This window comes from Phycodurus eques, chromosome 19 (assembly GCF_024500275.1).
Source record: "Phycodurus eques isolate BA_2022a chromosome 19, UOR_Pequ_1.1, whole genome shotgun sequence".
In the NCBI taxonomy this organism is placed as follows: Eukaryota; Metazoa; Chordata; class Actinopteri; order Syngnathiformes; family Syngnathidae; genus Phycodurus; species Phycodurus eques.
Window position 1 is genome coordinate 3,319,792 of NC_084543.1, and position 16,543 is coordinate 3,336,334.

The 16,543-nt window shown below is 43.6% G+C and overlaps 1 protein-coding gene across 3 annotated transcripts in view; it reads right to left on the reverse strand.

Annotated features, from left to right (window-relative positions):
- myo1d (myosin 1D) overlaps nucleotides 1-16,543 on the reverse strand; it is a 40,956-nt gene that overhangs the window by 10,449 nt on the left and 13,964 nt on the right. For 2 of the 3 annotated variants that reach the window (XM_061705533.1, XM_061705535.1), the window contains exons 12-21: nucleotides 14,384-14,454; nucleotides 13,910-13,984; nucleotides 13,429-13,561; nucleotides 12,805-12,971; nucleotides 11,399-11,606; nucleotides 6,833-7,056; nucleotides 5,779-5,917; nucleotides 4,861-4,965; nucleotides 4,622-4,735; nucleotides 1,735-1,889 (exon numbers count right to left, since the gene is read on the reverse strand). In XM_061705533.1, the coding sequence (XP_061561517.1) occupies nucleotides 1,735-1,889; nucleotides 4,622-4,735; nucleotides 4,861-4,965; nucleotides 5,779-5,917; nucleotides 6,833-7,056; nucleotides 11,399-11,606; nucleotides 12,805-12,971; nucleotides 13,429-13,561; nucleotides 13,910-13,984; nucleotides 14,384-14,454 (1,391 nt within the window). The remainder of the gene's footprint in view (nucleotides 1-1,734; nucleotides 1,890-4,621; nucleotides 4,736-4,860; nucleotides 4,966-5,778; nucleotides 5,918-6,832; nucleotides 7,057-11,398; nucleotides 11,607-12,804; nucleotides 12,972-13,428; nucleotides 13,562-13,909; nucleotides 13,985-14,383; nucleotides 14,455-16,543) is intronic. The other variant, XM_061705536.1, reaches the window with a different exon arrangement.

The window sequence follows — 16,543 nt, forward strand, 5'->3', positions numbered from 1 at the left end:
GCTTCGTTTGTGTTGTTTGACGCTTGATAATTATCCTAACAATCATGCTTCATTTTCGTTAGCCTGTCTATGGCATTTCGCATGAAACTATCAGACTTTCTGTTTAATCTCAGTATAATTTTTAATTTTTTTTCCTCCAGTTTTCCAGTAACCTTCAATTGAGAGTGACAAATAACTTGAAGCAAGCACGTTTTTCCCCTTATTTGGAGAATTGTTCGATATTTGTCGAGCCGCACACAGCCACGCTTAAAAATGTCGGTACTAAAATGACAGAATTGTACCATTTTTGACAGTGAGGTATCGTGGTGCTTTTTTAGTACCATACACCATGGAACAGTACTTCCACACATTGCGAACAGATGACTGAGAGTTTGAATTCCTAGTGTGTGCACATGTGATTGATTGACAGTCTTGTTGTTTTTCTATGCCCTGCCTGGTGATCAGTCCAGCGTGTACCCCGCAATGATGCCACAAATCAGCTGGGATAGAATCCAGCTCACCCGTGACCCAAATGAGGACAAGCGCTACAGCGTCCAATAAGATTGAGACTACGCCAACCCTCTTATTGATTGATTGGTTTTGAGCTGCGTCCCGATACTTTAGTCCACACGGTTCTTTTTTTTCCTCAACACACAAGAAAGAAAGAACGGGGGAGGCTGATTGTGCTCTAAAAATAGTCGACAGCAGCGGCAGCGGTTTTAAATATTTCATCTCCTCGCAAATGAAGCACGGTTTGGGGGAGGGGGAGTCAAGTGAGGCTGAGGTGGGGTTGGACGGGGTGGGGGGCGGGAAAGACGAGAGAGGAGGTTAGTTTCAAAAAGGTGGAGGAAGCTTAAAGCTTCTTTTAAGAGGCTACTGTGGTTGCTTAAGCAACTCTGCGTGTCTGCTGCAAAATATTTACATAATGTGAAATGTCTGCCTTCTTAAAAAAAAAAAAAAAAAAAAAAAAAAAAAATTAAAAAAAAAAAAAAAAAAAAGCTTTGCAATACAAACATAAGTGCAAAATTAGAGTGCGGAGGTCTGCTCGTCTGTGAAGGACATGTGAAGGGTAATCCTATGTGTGGCGACGCTGCGAAAACAATTACGCTACCTCGCCGAGATCAGACCAACACACACACAAACACACGGGCACACACACACACAGAGAGACGTACGTTGGCGTGTCACAGTGATGGATGAGGCGGCGTGAAGAGCTAATGGCGAGCCCCCAACAACAATTAGGGTTTATTTTAGTGCACTGGATGTATTTATTTATTTATTGTAATATTGGTGCAAATAAAATAACAATTGTTATAAATTACAGTGGTACCTGGTACCTTGATTTAGGAGCTGAAGTAATTGGTTTTATAAAGTCTATGGTACTGTTGTATCCGTTTATCGGATGTGTGTGCCTTTCGAGGAGCTGGAGTCACGTTGGCCGGTTACAGTTCAGTGTGAGCGTCTGGGCGCGAGTTGTGTCCTACTAGAGCTCCTTGCGAGTGTTGTCATTTTGTATAAGTGCGTTTTGACTGTTTGCCTAAAAGTGCATCTGCTGAGCATCTACACAGACGTACTTATTTTTACATTATCTGTGAAGAAAAAAATAATAATTCCCATTATTTCCGTGGAAGTTGATGAAAGTTGATATTAGGGAAAGCATAATGGAAGGGAAGAGTAAAACCTGTTATGAATAATGTCATTATTCTCTTATTCTGCAAGGGGGGGGGGGGGGAATGGGAGTGTTTGCCAGGTCACCTCTTGAAGTGGCTGAGGAGGGCGCCCACCAGCTCACCGATGCGGCTCTCGTTGGCAGGCACCAGGCCTTGCAGGCACACCACCAAGTCGCGGCTGTCCTTAGTGTGGAACACCACCAGCTGGTCCTTGCCCGGCGACACACTCACGCCCGTCACCTGCCACGCATCGCAAATCACAAAGAGCAAAATGACATAAAAAAAGGGAGCAGCTTCTGCTTTTCAAAAAGGCAGAATATTGCGCTGCGGGTGTCGTGTCCGGTGAGTGGAGCGAAGCTGTGAAGATGATGTCTTTACCGCACAGTCAAATTGAGTTGAGAAGGGGAAAATAATCCATCAAAGTCGAAGCGGATAAAGATTTATTGATGTGCCTCCGCCCGGGGGAGCAGTCAAATGTTCTTTTAATCAAAAGCAGCAGGACCAAAACAATTAGCGTGACTTTTATGCATCTTTAAAGACTCAGACGGAAACGGAAGAAAAGCAGCCTCCAGCTTCTGTCGCACTTTTTCATGCGCTTCATCTCACGTCCTTTTTATTTCTCTGCAACTGTACATAATACATATGGACCTTGACATACAATTGACCCAACCTTTTTAATTGTCCTGTTAAAAATTTTTTTAAAACAATTTGGGGTTGTTTTTTGGGACACTGGAACAGATTAATGGCAATTCAATTCAATGTGGAAAATTTGAGTTTGGTCAAGGAACAAATTAAACAAGTCAAGGTGGCGTTGTTATATCATACCAGCATATTTAAAACTCAACCCCTGTACCCGTTAATGGCGCGACATTTACGCACTCACTGTATATTGAATACGTAATACGTATTATATATAATCTTAATTGCCGAGCAGCCTGCCTGCTGATAACGAGTTGCTTCATGATACTTTCTGATTTGTTTTCTCGCCTTGATCCACTAAAATCACTTTTGATCCTGCCGAGCGAAGCCGCCGCGGCCGCTCGTCTGTCCCGCCATCTGTTTAATTGTCTCTCCGCAGGACGCCACATGTTGACGGCGGGCCGGGCGCAATCGCGCTTCTGGCTCAGGAGGACAACTGATCCTGCAATGCGCTGGCCTTTTTTAGCAACATCAGACATTTTCAGTCTGAGGAACGCTTATTTTACACTTGAAGGCCTCCACTAGCTTTGCTATTTTAACAGGAGAGCGACATTACATGACAATGACTATTTAGGGTTCTATTCTACTTCGACAGACTCACTCATAGTGCAAATTTTTGCTAGCGACACAGATTAAAAAACAACAAAAATAAACAAGCGACAAATCCTAACTAAAAACTCTCAAGTTGGGGCACTCCTGAGTCAAGGTGCCACTATATGTACATTTAAAAAATTTAAGTATTAATTATAGTATTCTTAGGGGTCGTGAAGTAGCAATACACACGCCAACATTCTCGCACTTCTAGCTCAGTCATTTATTTTGAGTGGTAATGTTGTCAGATGAGTTTGAAATATTAAAGTGTTGGGGTAATAGTTTGGGGTGCAATTAAGATTTAAACTATTAATACAGGCAAGTCTAAAAATATTTTAGGGTGGGGGCGCTCAAATACTGTAAAATTTCTAATGATTCTTTTGTTTCGTCACGTCCCTTAAAAACATGCGAGCCAAGCGGTTACGGGAAGGCTCAGAGCAGAAAAAGGAAGCGGATGAACGTGCACACGAGGAGATGAATGACTCTCTCCGGGAAACAGAAGGAGGAAGAGGAGCGCCGCTCGGCGCCAGACATCAGCTGATCGGCTCGGTCGCCATGACGACGCAGTCTCCTGGGAAGTTGGCATGACAACGGCGGGAGGGGAGCGGAGATGGCGGAGGGTGGAGTGATGGGGATGTGTTGGTGGTCGGAGGTGGAAGTGTGGAAAAGAAAGATGGCTAGTTGCTGATGCAGAGAGATGTTGCTCAAGCGATGATGTCACGGTGTCGCTTTAGCACAGCTGTTAGCCGAGCGGTGCGAGGAGCCAACTTCTTTTCAGGTTTGATGCGTCTCTCTCTTTCTATAGACCTTTTCCCCACACATACTTATGGTTGGGAAGCAGTCAGATGGCATCACGAGTAAACAAACCCTTACTTTGTTAGCCTAATTGCCCAAGTCATTTTTAACTTGCTATCACAATATCAAACAATACCAATGTGCTCGCTAAACCTTGTTTGGTCTTCATGTCTGTAGATTCTCAGTCCCAAGGTTTTGACATAGTTTCAGTTCGGTGGTAAAGTAACCAATCGCTTGACTGCCACTCAGATGTACCCTGGCGCCTATTGCTTACAAACATTCTGAAACGGTCTATTCAGCGCGAACAAACAAACACTCAAAAAAACTTGTGCCGTCACTGCCTTTGATGCCATCTGTCGGCGTCCAGACGGAATCCCTCCCGCCAGGTGAAACCCGGAAAGGGGGCGGGGGGCTTCATCCTCACACCGCTTAAATCTCAGTCCACAAGGAAAAGAGGTTCAAGTCTTTTTGCCATTCCGCCCCCCCCAATCATAGGATACAAAAGCACACTCAGAAAAATTGATATTTTGGAAAAGATATTTCTTCTATGCATTTTCACGCAGACGTTTGTTTTTAGAAAACGAAAAGATCAGGTAGACCTCCTAAAACTATGTCTTCAGTGTTTGTGAACAAAAGACCAGCGCTGATTTTAAAAATAATACCTACAATGTCATTATATTGATGAACAATTATCGGAAGCTGCTTTTTCTAGCTTTCTGCACCTGCGAGCTGATAAATGTGTTGTTTTCATTTACATTGCGTGTGGACATACAGATCTTTTTTGAACCTAAATCTACAAAAAAAAAATAAAAATAAATAAAAATCCATGTACATGTGGATTTAAGTGATAATGTCAATGTAAAGTGGAGATGAAAAGAAAGCCCTACGTTGTAGAGGGGGATGCTCTTCATGGGTTTGTACTGCCTGAGGGGGTCCATCTTGTACAGGTGGCGGTCGGTGATGAGCACAGCTCTGTCCTCCGCCTTGTGGAAGCGGTTGATCTGTAAACACAATCCCGCCTCGTTATTCTCGTCGGCGGTCTCAAACAATTAAATAAATTAAAAAAAAAAAAAAAAAAAAAAAAAAAAAAAAAAGGTGCAGAGGCTGCGGTGCGTTTGTCACCCACTTTGCGCACGTTGCACGCAAACAGCACCCGCATGAATTTGTCTTTGCGCTGCAGCTCACTGGAGACCAACGTGAAGGACGCCGTGCTATTGGGGCTGTCTCGCTTCTGAAAAAGGGCGCAAATGAGGTTAAACGTTCATCGGTTTGATAACATACATACATACGTGGATTCACCGTTGCTAGTTAGAATATCTCTGTTGCCTTAGGAACAACAAGTAGGTTAGCAAGTGAACGCTAACAGGGCTGGGCAAACGTTTGGGCTCAATCAAGAGCCACATTTTATTGTGCAAATGAACAGAATAGAGTTTTCAAATAGCAATTATTTAATAAAATAAATACAAACGTAATCTATATGTAAAATTGTTTATTTTACATATGTTTTAACTTAATTATTCACATTAAATCAATGAACCATTTGATGAGATAAATGAATAAAAAATGAATACAAAATGAAAAAAATAAATGAACCATCATTTTTAATTGTATCATTTACATTATTATTAAATGCATTATTTCAATGATTTAATCTGCGCTGTGTGGCCCTACAAATGTGCACTTTTTGCTCACTTTCTGACTTACCGAAGAGTCAACATTCACATTTCAACACTCAATGAGTCATGCAGGTTATCCTGTCATCATTTCAGCTTCCAAAAACTGACAGACCACGATATACGGTACACTCATCTAAAATTCAGCCTTCGCAAAGATAGTACTGCTCGGCTTTAATTGATTACAGTACTGTATTCAATATTGATATTTTCTGAATTTATGTTGGTATCATTGCGGAAAAGATATTTTGGATTATTTTTGCAACGCTTGCTGTAAACCACAAATACATAAACTTACAAACAGCAGCCAGAGATTAGGCAGGGGTTCACTGTACTGTTGCTTTATCTGAGGGATGAGTCCCGCTACTTACCAGGTAGTTCCCTTCCCAGGCCCTCTGTAGCCCCAGGTCAGCCCTGTGGCCCTTGAGGGCCTCCAGGCAGGCCACCTTGGCCCTCACCTGCAGAGCCTCCTCCGCAGTGAGGCCTTTGATCAGCATCCATGCCCACCACCTGCAGGAGGGGAAAAAAGTAGATGGAAAATAAAAACACCTTATTAGAGTTGCGGAAAATCCACCGGAGTCGACTCTTCTATCGTCTCCGGTGGGGCAAAGTTCTCGTTGTGCAAACTGCCGTCAGGATGAAAGGAGGCTGCGGGTTTTTGGAAGGTGCAGGGAAGAAAAGAAAAGAAAAAATCCATTCCCAGTGTGAGCAGAAGGAAACATGCTTGAAAGGGACGCATCTGGATGAGAGACGAGACCCGAGGCCTTGTCAGTCTCCAGCAGTGCACAGGTCAACTCCATGTCTGCCAGCTTTGGAAAAACACCGACTGAGAGGCCACACGCTGGCTGGCTGCACTTATTTGGAATCACATTTTGTTTGGAATACTTGAAATCGCAACACGGGCCAAAAAGAATAGCCCCATTTGTCAATTTGGAAAAACATATGCTCCAATTATGTTTTTTTTCTTCAAAGATTTTAAGAAGGTTGGTAAAACTGTAATTTACCAACGTCACCGCTAGGTAGAGCACTTTAACCCTCCTGTGATTTCATACCGAGGCATTTGAGAAAGGAAAAAAGTTAGACAAGGCTCTGGCTCAACTAAATGAAGTGCCTCCCGTCACTTAAACATAGTTCCTTGGCACCAGAATGCCACAAGATGGCGCCAAGGTAAGATTTTTATATTAGCATGGTACATTAGCACAAAAGGACCAAATTGGAGTTTTTTTTTTTTTTTTTTTTTTTTTTAGGGAATAATGGATGGAAAAAAAAAAAAAAAAAACATCTGCAAATATGTGACTTTGCAAATGCTGAAGTGCCACGGAAGTTTTTAAAATGTTAAAATGAAAAATCTTTGATGTGGCGCAACATGTTGTGTTAGAAGGGAGCAGCCCACACTTTGCCCACCTCCGGAACAAGCGCATGTACCTGTTGTAGATGTTCCTGAGCGCCTCCTCGAACTTGCGTAGCACTTTGGGCGGCGTGGGCCACTTGACGTGCCGGCCGCGGTCCTTCATGGAGCGCACGTTGCGGAAGCGGCGGTTGAGCTCGCGGACGTACGACTTGACCTTGTAGTGGCGGTAGGCCCGCAGGATGACCACGGCCGCCCGCATGCGCCGGTACCGGATCCGGGCGATGGTGCCCCTCCACACCTGGAGACCCCATCCCCAGAAAAAACACAAAATCTCAAGACTACAACAAGGCGACAGGGTCTATTTTAAGGCTATACAGACAGACTGAGTGGCTATTAAGAAGTGAAACATGAATATTAAATTGTAGCAGCACCCTTGGGTGTCATAACCCTTCATCGGTATTATCACCACCACAGTACACACAGCAGCGCCAATGGCGTGTGTGTGCGCCTGCGCCTGCAGCATTGGGAAGTAACGAAATACTTTGAAAATATTTTGTTGCCACACTCAAGTAGATTTTCCATGTATCTGTACTTGACACGAGTATGTATTTTGCTGACGACCTTTTACTTCTCTTAGTTCTGCGTCGTTTGTGTTCAACTATTCGTTATTTAATGGTTTACGCTGCAACATCAACGCTATTCGTTAGCCCGTCTCCGTCTAAGTTGGTTTAACTTTAAACGTCAACTGGGAGCGTCAATAAACAGCTTGAAGCAAGCAAACAACTCTTTTTGACGTACAGATGTGTAGTATCTGTGCATCCCTACTAAAAACCATGCGCTTCTGGCTTTCAAACATTCTCTGACTCTAAAAAAAACATACTGGTACATACATTTTTTTCTGTAGTTTTCTATGAGCATTTTCTTTGTTGGTAGTTTTTCGTTAATCAGTTCACAAATTTGCTAACGTGGCATAAAAGCCTGATCCAACAACGCTAGCTAGTTTTTTTTTTCTTCTTCTCAGTGCAACGCTATAAAAGTGCATAAAAGACGGAAACAATTTTGTCTGCAGAGATGTGGTGCCAAGTTATCAAAACGGGTATTGGACATAATTGACAGTAAAAATCATATTCTACTGTTTACTTTTTAACTTAAGTAAAAGTAAAAACAGCACAGACTGAGGTTTAAGTAACGGAGTTATTTAAATCAGCACTTCTAATCTTCCATGTAAGTACAGAATGGGAGTCCTTTTTGCCACCTCTGTGTCTGTGGAAATAAAGTAGCAGATGGAATTAACAACATTTAAAGAAGCACCCAGCGATGGAGATCATGAATATTTCATGCGTCGGGGCGTGGGCGGAGGTGGCTGACGGCAAGAAGGAAGCACATTTCCAGTGCATGAATAATAAAAGCGCGCAGGAGGTGGTCTTCACCTGATGAGCCCGCCGCCATAATTGGAGAGGAGGATGATAAGTCATGCGGCGGCGCCAGTTGCCAACGGCTAATTTGTCTCCTTCCCATCATTGTTCATTATCTCGGCGAGATGAGGTCTGCCGCATTGAGAAGTGGAAATTCATTTTTCCGATTTTAATACCTCTGTCAAGCAGACTTTGTTCCAATCGTCATGCATGAATGTAAAACATCTTGACGATGCTTTTTTTTTGGGGGGGGGGAATTTAAAACAGTCACAAGCAGTCTTAAAATGTCTGTGGCATGCTTTTGTCAAAATACCCCAACGATCAACAATTATAGATATTTTTACAGAATATATCATACCAAGGTGAGCTTGGCTAATTTTAGGGGCCCAATAAAAAAAAAAAAAACTGATGTCATTTTTTTAGGGGTTGTAACGGATTAATGGCATTGCAATAAAATTTAATGGGGTCACGGAACAAATTAAACGACAGTCAAGATATCACTGTATTATTAAGATTGTACAGAACAAAGCCTTGGGGGAGGTCTGCGCTCTCTGGACCAGCACAGAATGAAACTAGCTTGAGCCTTGCATTACAGATGATGGTGTGGGCTTGTTTGAATGGGAGTTCAATGTCTGCTGCATTGCACTGTGCGGTTTATCCAGGCAGATCACTAATTAAACCCAAGCGCTGTGGGGGGGCACGAGGGGGAGGAGCGGGAGGTCAATTGGAGAGGAGGAGGAATGAAATAAAAGAGCATCAAGTGACAATAAATCACATCACTGCTGACAAAAAAGGCTCTCATTGAGGTGGGGGATCGGGCGGGTGGGGGGTTCTCACGCTCCCGTGCGCTCCAACATGGCTGCGGCAAGACAACAACACCCTGGGGAATTGAGGGAAAATATAATCAGGCCCCAGATCAGACCCCAGACGGCGCAGCCCTCCAGACCTGCACCAATAAAAGCGGGTGCTGTGCTCGTCCTTTTAAGGACTGCACCTCATCAGGATTTACAAGGCCTCAGTGAGCAATGGGAATGAAATCAATCAGCGCGCCCATTACCTATGTGGCTGCACCAAAGCATCCATTTGTAATAAAACAGGCTTGCCAAAATCTATCTACACTAGTTATTTTCACTCATTATTGTCTAAAAAAAAAAACTTACAAAAAAAAACATCGAAACTTTCAATCTTGAGGCAACATAATGCCACACGGCTCCCGCAGATTTAGGGAAGATGTGGCGTTTTACAACACTTCTCAGACAGTGCAAGTGTTCAGGAGCATTAATACATTTGTTCTCAGGCCATTTTCAACACTTCAAAATGGTTAAGAATGCGTGACACATTAACGTTAACATTTACTAGTTAATTTGTTCGATCAGTACATCAGCTTTGTGTTCAAATAAATCGACCAAAATTTCACACTGTGAGAGTAAATTAGTACAGTACATATATATCGTAAAATATGGGCCTTGGTCGAATAAAGGTTGGGAAACCCTGGTTTAGATGAACGCTAAAGCGCGTTTAATCTCGACTCCACTAGGAGGCAGCAGTCTGGACTTCACGTCAAGTCTCCTAAAACTGGATTTGACTTCCCAATCTAGTGAATAAAGACGCCATTTGCGAAAGAGAGGAGAACGATAGGAAGTAAAAAGAGTCTTGGCCACACTGACAGCTGATGCCCTCAGAGCAAAGAACATGGAGAAAACGCTTTGGAAAGCAATTAAGGCGGCGGGCGCAGAGAATTCCCGAGGGGTCTTTGGTCTCGCTGCTATGACAGGCGTGCACTTACTGGGATGTGGTCGGCTGCGCTGGAATTTATGAAATATACATTTCGGAGGGAAGGGAGGGGGAGCTGAGCTCATGTCTTTGGGCTTTTCTTCTCAATGTGATTCCTTCGAGCGGTAATGAGTGGACAGAAGCCTCCGGAGCACGAAGGCCTCCGATAAGAGCGAGAGGAACAGAGATTTGGGGAATCTGAAAAATCTAAACTTTTCCACAAATGGAGCACCGGCCTCAATTATTGTGACATAACAGGAGGGCTAATTTGCTTAACAACAGTTACCACGCTGAGTTTCCCCACCCATGACTCGGCGGCTAAGCAGGGTGAAGAGCTGCCGTGTTAGCCAACAGCGTTGGTTTCAAAAAACATTACTTGCAGTTATTCTCTATTTGCAGCAGGGCTTGGCCCCGATCTGCCGCAAATAGTGAGTTTAACAGTATATTTCCTTTAAAAAATAAATTCATTAATTTAAACAAAAAAAGCTCAATGTGAGGCCGCCAAGATTTGATATTGGTTTTGGTCACAAAGACGTAGCAATTACTGCGGGTGCTCTCTCCGTCATCAAAGCTTGTTATCAACATGCAGATATGTGATAGGATTGCGCTGGGGAGAGGGGAGGGAGGCGACTGCATCTGTGGGATGGACGGGAGATCAAAAGGATCAATAGAAGAAGGTTAAACGATCAATAGCCTTCAGAAGCTAATTCGACTGGAAAGCCTTGAAGGGGAGGAACAGGCAACATGAAGGAATCTGCCCCACGTGATTCCGATGGAATGGGCTGATTTGCAAATAAAGAGTTGACGTACGTACGCGTGTATGTGTGTTTGTGTGTCTGCCTGTCGGTTGAGACGGAATCGTACAGGAAGCCTCCAGGCGAGTCGCTGCAGCGCGGCCTCCGCTTGACAGACGGACAGACCAAGCCGTGTTCCGTCTGTCACAAGGTTTGATTCGCGTGCGGCTCACGTAGGACGCTGCCATGCCACGGCGTCGCTAATATGTGACGGGTTGACAAAATGTCCGCCTGACACAACGTGTGCAGAACAAGAAAACACAAACATGTCGCTCTTTACTGGCAGCGGCTGACGGAAAAATGGAAGAGGTGGTGCTATAATAACATGTAGCCAATCATTTGTTCAGTGACAACACTTGCAACTCAAAACACATGTATCTCAAATCATCTTTCCCCATTGAAATGAATGGAAATGCCATTAAACCGTTCCAAACTCCCCCCTAATTGCGTTGAATTAGAATCCCCTTCCACCGTGCTGCGCTTATACTGAATCTCAAAGTTTGCGCTCGCAAGACAAAGCAAAAAACCCGTCCGAAAGACGGCTCGTACCTGGAAAAACCCGTGAGTCGGGTCGCGCGTATCGCTAGACACCCGTGACGTCGTGATCCTGAGCGTTCGATAGCACGTTGACAGTCGGACGACTGCCTCTCGCGTTTACCTTCTGCAGGAAGAGGACGATCCTCTGGAGCATCTCGGCACGCTGCTCCTCCAGGCTGAAGAGCGTGCGTGGCGTGCGCACAAACACTTTGGTCTTGCCGTAGGCCACGTCGTCGTCAAAATGGCAGCCCTGCAGGAGCCTCTTGACTGCCTCCTTGTCCGAAGGAAGGTCGTGGTTAGGCCACGTGAACTCTGAGATCATCTTGTACCTGCGGGGTGGGACGTAAAATTGTCATAGTAACAAATTCCATATTCGGCGAAGGTTGGCAGTGCAAGGGACGGTATGGAACAGGTCTGCCCCCTCAAAATGGATTACTTTCAAATGGACAAGAAATAGTGTGTGGAATGGCCTACAATTGTTGATCCACAGGTTATTTTATTACGACACCTCGGAAATGTTTTAAAATGGGGAAAATGCAAAATACTGTAAGTCTCCTTTAAGAGGTAAAAGTAAGCCTTTGCCATCTCATTTACAGTGCCGATGTGAATGATTGCGTCTCATTAAGCACAACGGCCGCTCCCGTAACAAGACTCGTGATTCATAACTGCTTCGAGTCCACAGCCGCGTAACGATGACATCACTTGACACCGTAAACAAATTCAATGACCCGCAAGACGGCGACGCAGTCTTGAAAACATCTGACACGTCGTTTCCTCGACAGTTGGCATGCTGAGTCAGTCCTGAAGCTGTGATGTAATGGGCATGACCTAATGCCGCGTGGCCACTGGGTAAGCGTAACAGATGCAGAACGAGGAAAAAGACGACAACAACAAACGTGCTTGTGTGTCAGTGTTGAAGGAGCCATATTACGCATGGTTTTTAGAAATTATTTAAAACTGCAATTAGCCCCAATTGTTTTGTTAACGGTGGAGCGAAAGTGCAGAACGGCTCGCTCACAGGCACATTTTTTTATTTTTACTTTTTAAAGGCAGCGAACGAAGAGATTTACTTGGTTGTTTAATTTCACACTTGATGGATGGACAAGCACTCCAGAGACACATCTACAGTGATGCCTTGAATTAAGAATTGAATTCATTCCGTGACCAAGTTCGTAAGTCAATCAGCTTGCGTGTCAAATCAATTTCACAAAATTCCATTAATTTGTTGCAGCCCAGCAAAAAAAAATAAAATAAAAATAAAATCGCAATATTTGGTCCCATGTTTTTAATCAAGAAAAATAGCACTGTATTTGATTTAACGTAAAACATAATAAAAGAGAAGTAAATAAATGAAGTGGTTTGATAAAGTGTAATTACTCTACGTACTGTAGTACATGTGTGCCTTTAAGGGGCGTGGCCTAGTGAGTGATGTCAGTCGGGTTTGCCAGTGAGAGTTTTGGCTATTCATTTTCTATTTGTGTGTTTGACAGTTTGTCGTGTTCTGTAAACTTTGTTTTTTTTTTTTACCTCTGCAGGAATCGCGGGTACGTCTGTCTGTAGGCGAAACCTGCCCGGCGCACTCGCACGTTCTCCAGCAGGCCCAGGTACTCCACCTGGTGGCGGCAACGCTCGCGCTCAAAGAGCAGCGGCGACTTCACGTCGTTGGGCTTGATGCAGCGCACGTAGTAGGGCTCCTGCGGAGGGCAGCACAAAGATGCAAGCGACGTGGCGTGCACGCGGTTAAGTTACAGACTCACCTGAAATTGTTGAAAATCTGCGCTATGGAGAACATATTAAAAATTGAAAAAACATCTTTTTAAACAGTTTTCCCTCTCCCGCAGACCTTAAACAAATTTAAACTTTATTAAATCACATTTAAACTTATTAAAACTAAATTAAATAAACAAAGAGCTGTTGCTGATAGCAGGTTCTGCAGTAGTGTGCTAATTGTGTTTGTGTTTTACATTTCTCCCGGCGTTCAATAAATGGCAGAAAAGTGCATCGGCGACTGTGGCTCTCCTTTCCCACATGCAAGGGCATTACAGTAAGATATTATACTGTAAAAACCCATAACAAAAAGACCGCTTAAAATAAGACGATATAGCGGGGGAACCCTGTAACGGCTAGTCATTTACAACAGTAAGTCGTCACCTTGCTCGCAAGGTTCTCCACCAAGGAGATCATCGAGTTTTTGAAGAGTGTGGCGGCGGTGAGCGGGCGCTTGGTGACCTCGGTGATGCTCAGCTTGCCCTCGGGCCACATGGCCTTCAGGACCGGGTTGGAACTAGACACAAGAAACAAACGAACAAAAATGGATGACGCTTGGTCAATTAGTCAGGGAAATGTGTCCAAAGTCAATGCGATGTTTTTTTGTTTTTTTTTTAACTTTATGATTTGCTAATATCCAGGGATAGGCGACGTGGCCTTAACTAAAATCAGACTTATGATTTTAATTGATTTTCCCCCCTTTGCTTATAGAAACAGCCAAAAGGCATTATTCAAAACAGTTTTTATTTGCCACCCATTTTCAAACGCACGTAAGAAGCCTGATTCATTTTAAGTGTTACTTGTGGAGTTTGACAAAGCAGCAGAGAATTATGGGCTGAGAACGCTGTGCCTTGATGTGTCACACCTGTTGTAGAGCAGCCTCTTGAAGTCCTGGAACAGTGTGTCTTTATTCTTGTCGATGAAACCCACCACCGAGTAACTGCGCGACAGAGAGAGGAGAGGCAGGTAAGAAGCACAAACGCATCATTTCTACGAGTTAATCGGATTAAGTGAGTCCAGCTGAGAGATAGCAGGCGTGCTCTGGCAGCGCTAAGTGGCTAAGGGATCAATCAAGCTTGGCCACCCTCCTCCCCCAGTGGGCACAGGAGGAGGCTCTTAACACGCACAAATGGGCTGGAGGCAAGAGCGTTAAGGAGGGCTTAGCATGTGTGATTTATTCATTGAATGCTGCCCAATGGCTTTGGGGAGTGACATCAAGCAATGACAATGTCATTGAAACACTCGTGCCTCTGTGTGTGCATGTATGTGTGCCTGTGGACAGCATAAACGTCCGAACCCAAGCAAATGGAGTCATCACGTTAAAGGGATTAATACTCACACCACATCGCCGGCGTAGTGGCGGATGCGAAAGTCTCGGTCAAACTCCAAACTCTTGTCGGTCGGTGACAGCTGCAAAAAAAAAAAAAAAAAAAAAAAAAAAGACAACAGATATGCGAGTTGATTTATGATCGAACGATGGCACAACTACACTCAACCCTTGTTTACCGCCGGGGATACATTTCAGACTTCACCATAATAAGTGAAGATTTGCAAAAGAGAGAGCATTTAAAAAATATATATATATATATATTGTATTGGATCTAACTCGGTGTTTCCATACATTTATTGAATCAAGGCACACATTTTATATTAAAAAAAAAAATCTCAACACCACCAAACAAAGAAGTCACTGTCGCTGTCCAGCGGAAACCCCGTATGTCCAAATATGGTAGATTTCATATTGTTTTTCACAAATCGATCATATTAGTCTGTTCCCACGTGGTCTGTTATTTTTACGCATTCTTGACCAATTTAAAGTGTTAAAAAATAGTTTGAAAAACAAACAGTTGGAAAAATCCGCCTCTTCTTTACTCGGTGGAAGCCGAAAGTCTGGATTGGTTTTTTTTTTTCAGACAATGATGAAAATAGTTAGGTTCGATACATTTGAATAAGCCTGTTTTGTTCAAAACCGATCGCTGTAATGCGTCGGTGCAGAAGGGACTGTTCAGCCACAAAGTTAAGTTTGTGTGCAGATTAATTCCCGCCTATAGTGAAATAATCAATATTTTTTATTTACTTAGCGTGAAATTTGGGCCCGTTAGTTGAACACAATCGGTTGTATGAATAGATACAGCTGGATACCGGTTCATTGTACCTTCTGCCAACTACTTGAAGAGCATTTCATTGTTCTGCCTGTGATTAAACATCTCTGGAATAGATGAGCAAAAAGTTACACAATTTGAAGTAAGTAAATAGCCCATTTATTTTAGGACCAAGTAAGTGAAATTGGATTTGGGTGTCGAGGTGTCACTAATCTAATTAGATTGTGTAATATGTGAGTTTAATCTAACAATGCAAGTAATCCATGTAGCTACAACAAGATATGATGTCACTCTCCATTTCTTGTTCACCCGAGAGTGCTCAAGTTCTGCTGAACTACGCAGAAGAGCAAAGCGTGAGACGTCGGCGCTCAACGTTCGACACTGAATCGCAGCTTCGGCGGAGCAGAAAGCGGCCGCGCTCGACTTCGGATGAAGCCCGCGAGGAGAGCCGAAGTCTTTAAAACGGGGGCACGAGTCGGTGACATGATGGGAAAGACGGCGCAGGGAAAGATGCGTGCGGTAGTGGAGGTGTGATGGCTGGATGGCGGCCAGTTGGCGAGGGAGCCCGACGACGCGCTGTAGGAATGAAAACGAGATCGTGCGCATTCAAACATTGTGAACTCACGCGTCACAAACACTATGCTACAGGGACTTACCAGGCTTACGGACCATAACGGAATGAATTAAATCTGTTAAGGGTTTAATTCATTCCGTGACCATGCGCAAATAACTTGTATGATATCTCAAATCAACTTTCTTCATTGAAATGAATGGAAATGCCATTCATCCGTTCAACTCCGCCAAACCGTCAAAATTATTATGTAACGCGTTGATAAAGAAAAAAAAATAACAATGTGTTGTTATTTGTTGCCACACTTTCCTCACTTTTAGCAGCTTCGGCTTTTCAAAACAAACAAACTTGGCCCGTGCCCGATGAGCCGTGATTGCCACCAGGCCTCGCCTGAATCCCCAATAAACAAGACTGGTGTGAAGACCCTGAAGGCAACATGCAAACACACACTTGGCACCTGTTACGTGATGGTGTGTGTGTGTGTGTGTGTGTGTAACTGGAAAAGTGATAGAACAAGGTCAGCATAATGAGCACAGGAAGTGAGGAAGGGAGGGGCTCAATGCTAAGCAAAGAGGACACTTCAATGACATCTGGAGAAAGCCACACAATGAATTGGATTTATCTTAAACCCATCCAATTTTTTTTTAGCTGTAGATCATAAAACATTTCTTTGGCTATTCGTTGTTTTTTTTGTTTGTTTTTTTTGTAGCTCAAATAGCTTAAAATGTACCTTCAAAGTAACTCACAGATGTGAATATGAAGTGCTTGAAAGTGTCACATATAAACATGTGATCCTGAAGCGCAGTGTTGGGAGTTTGCAAAATGA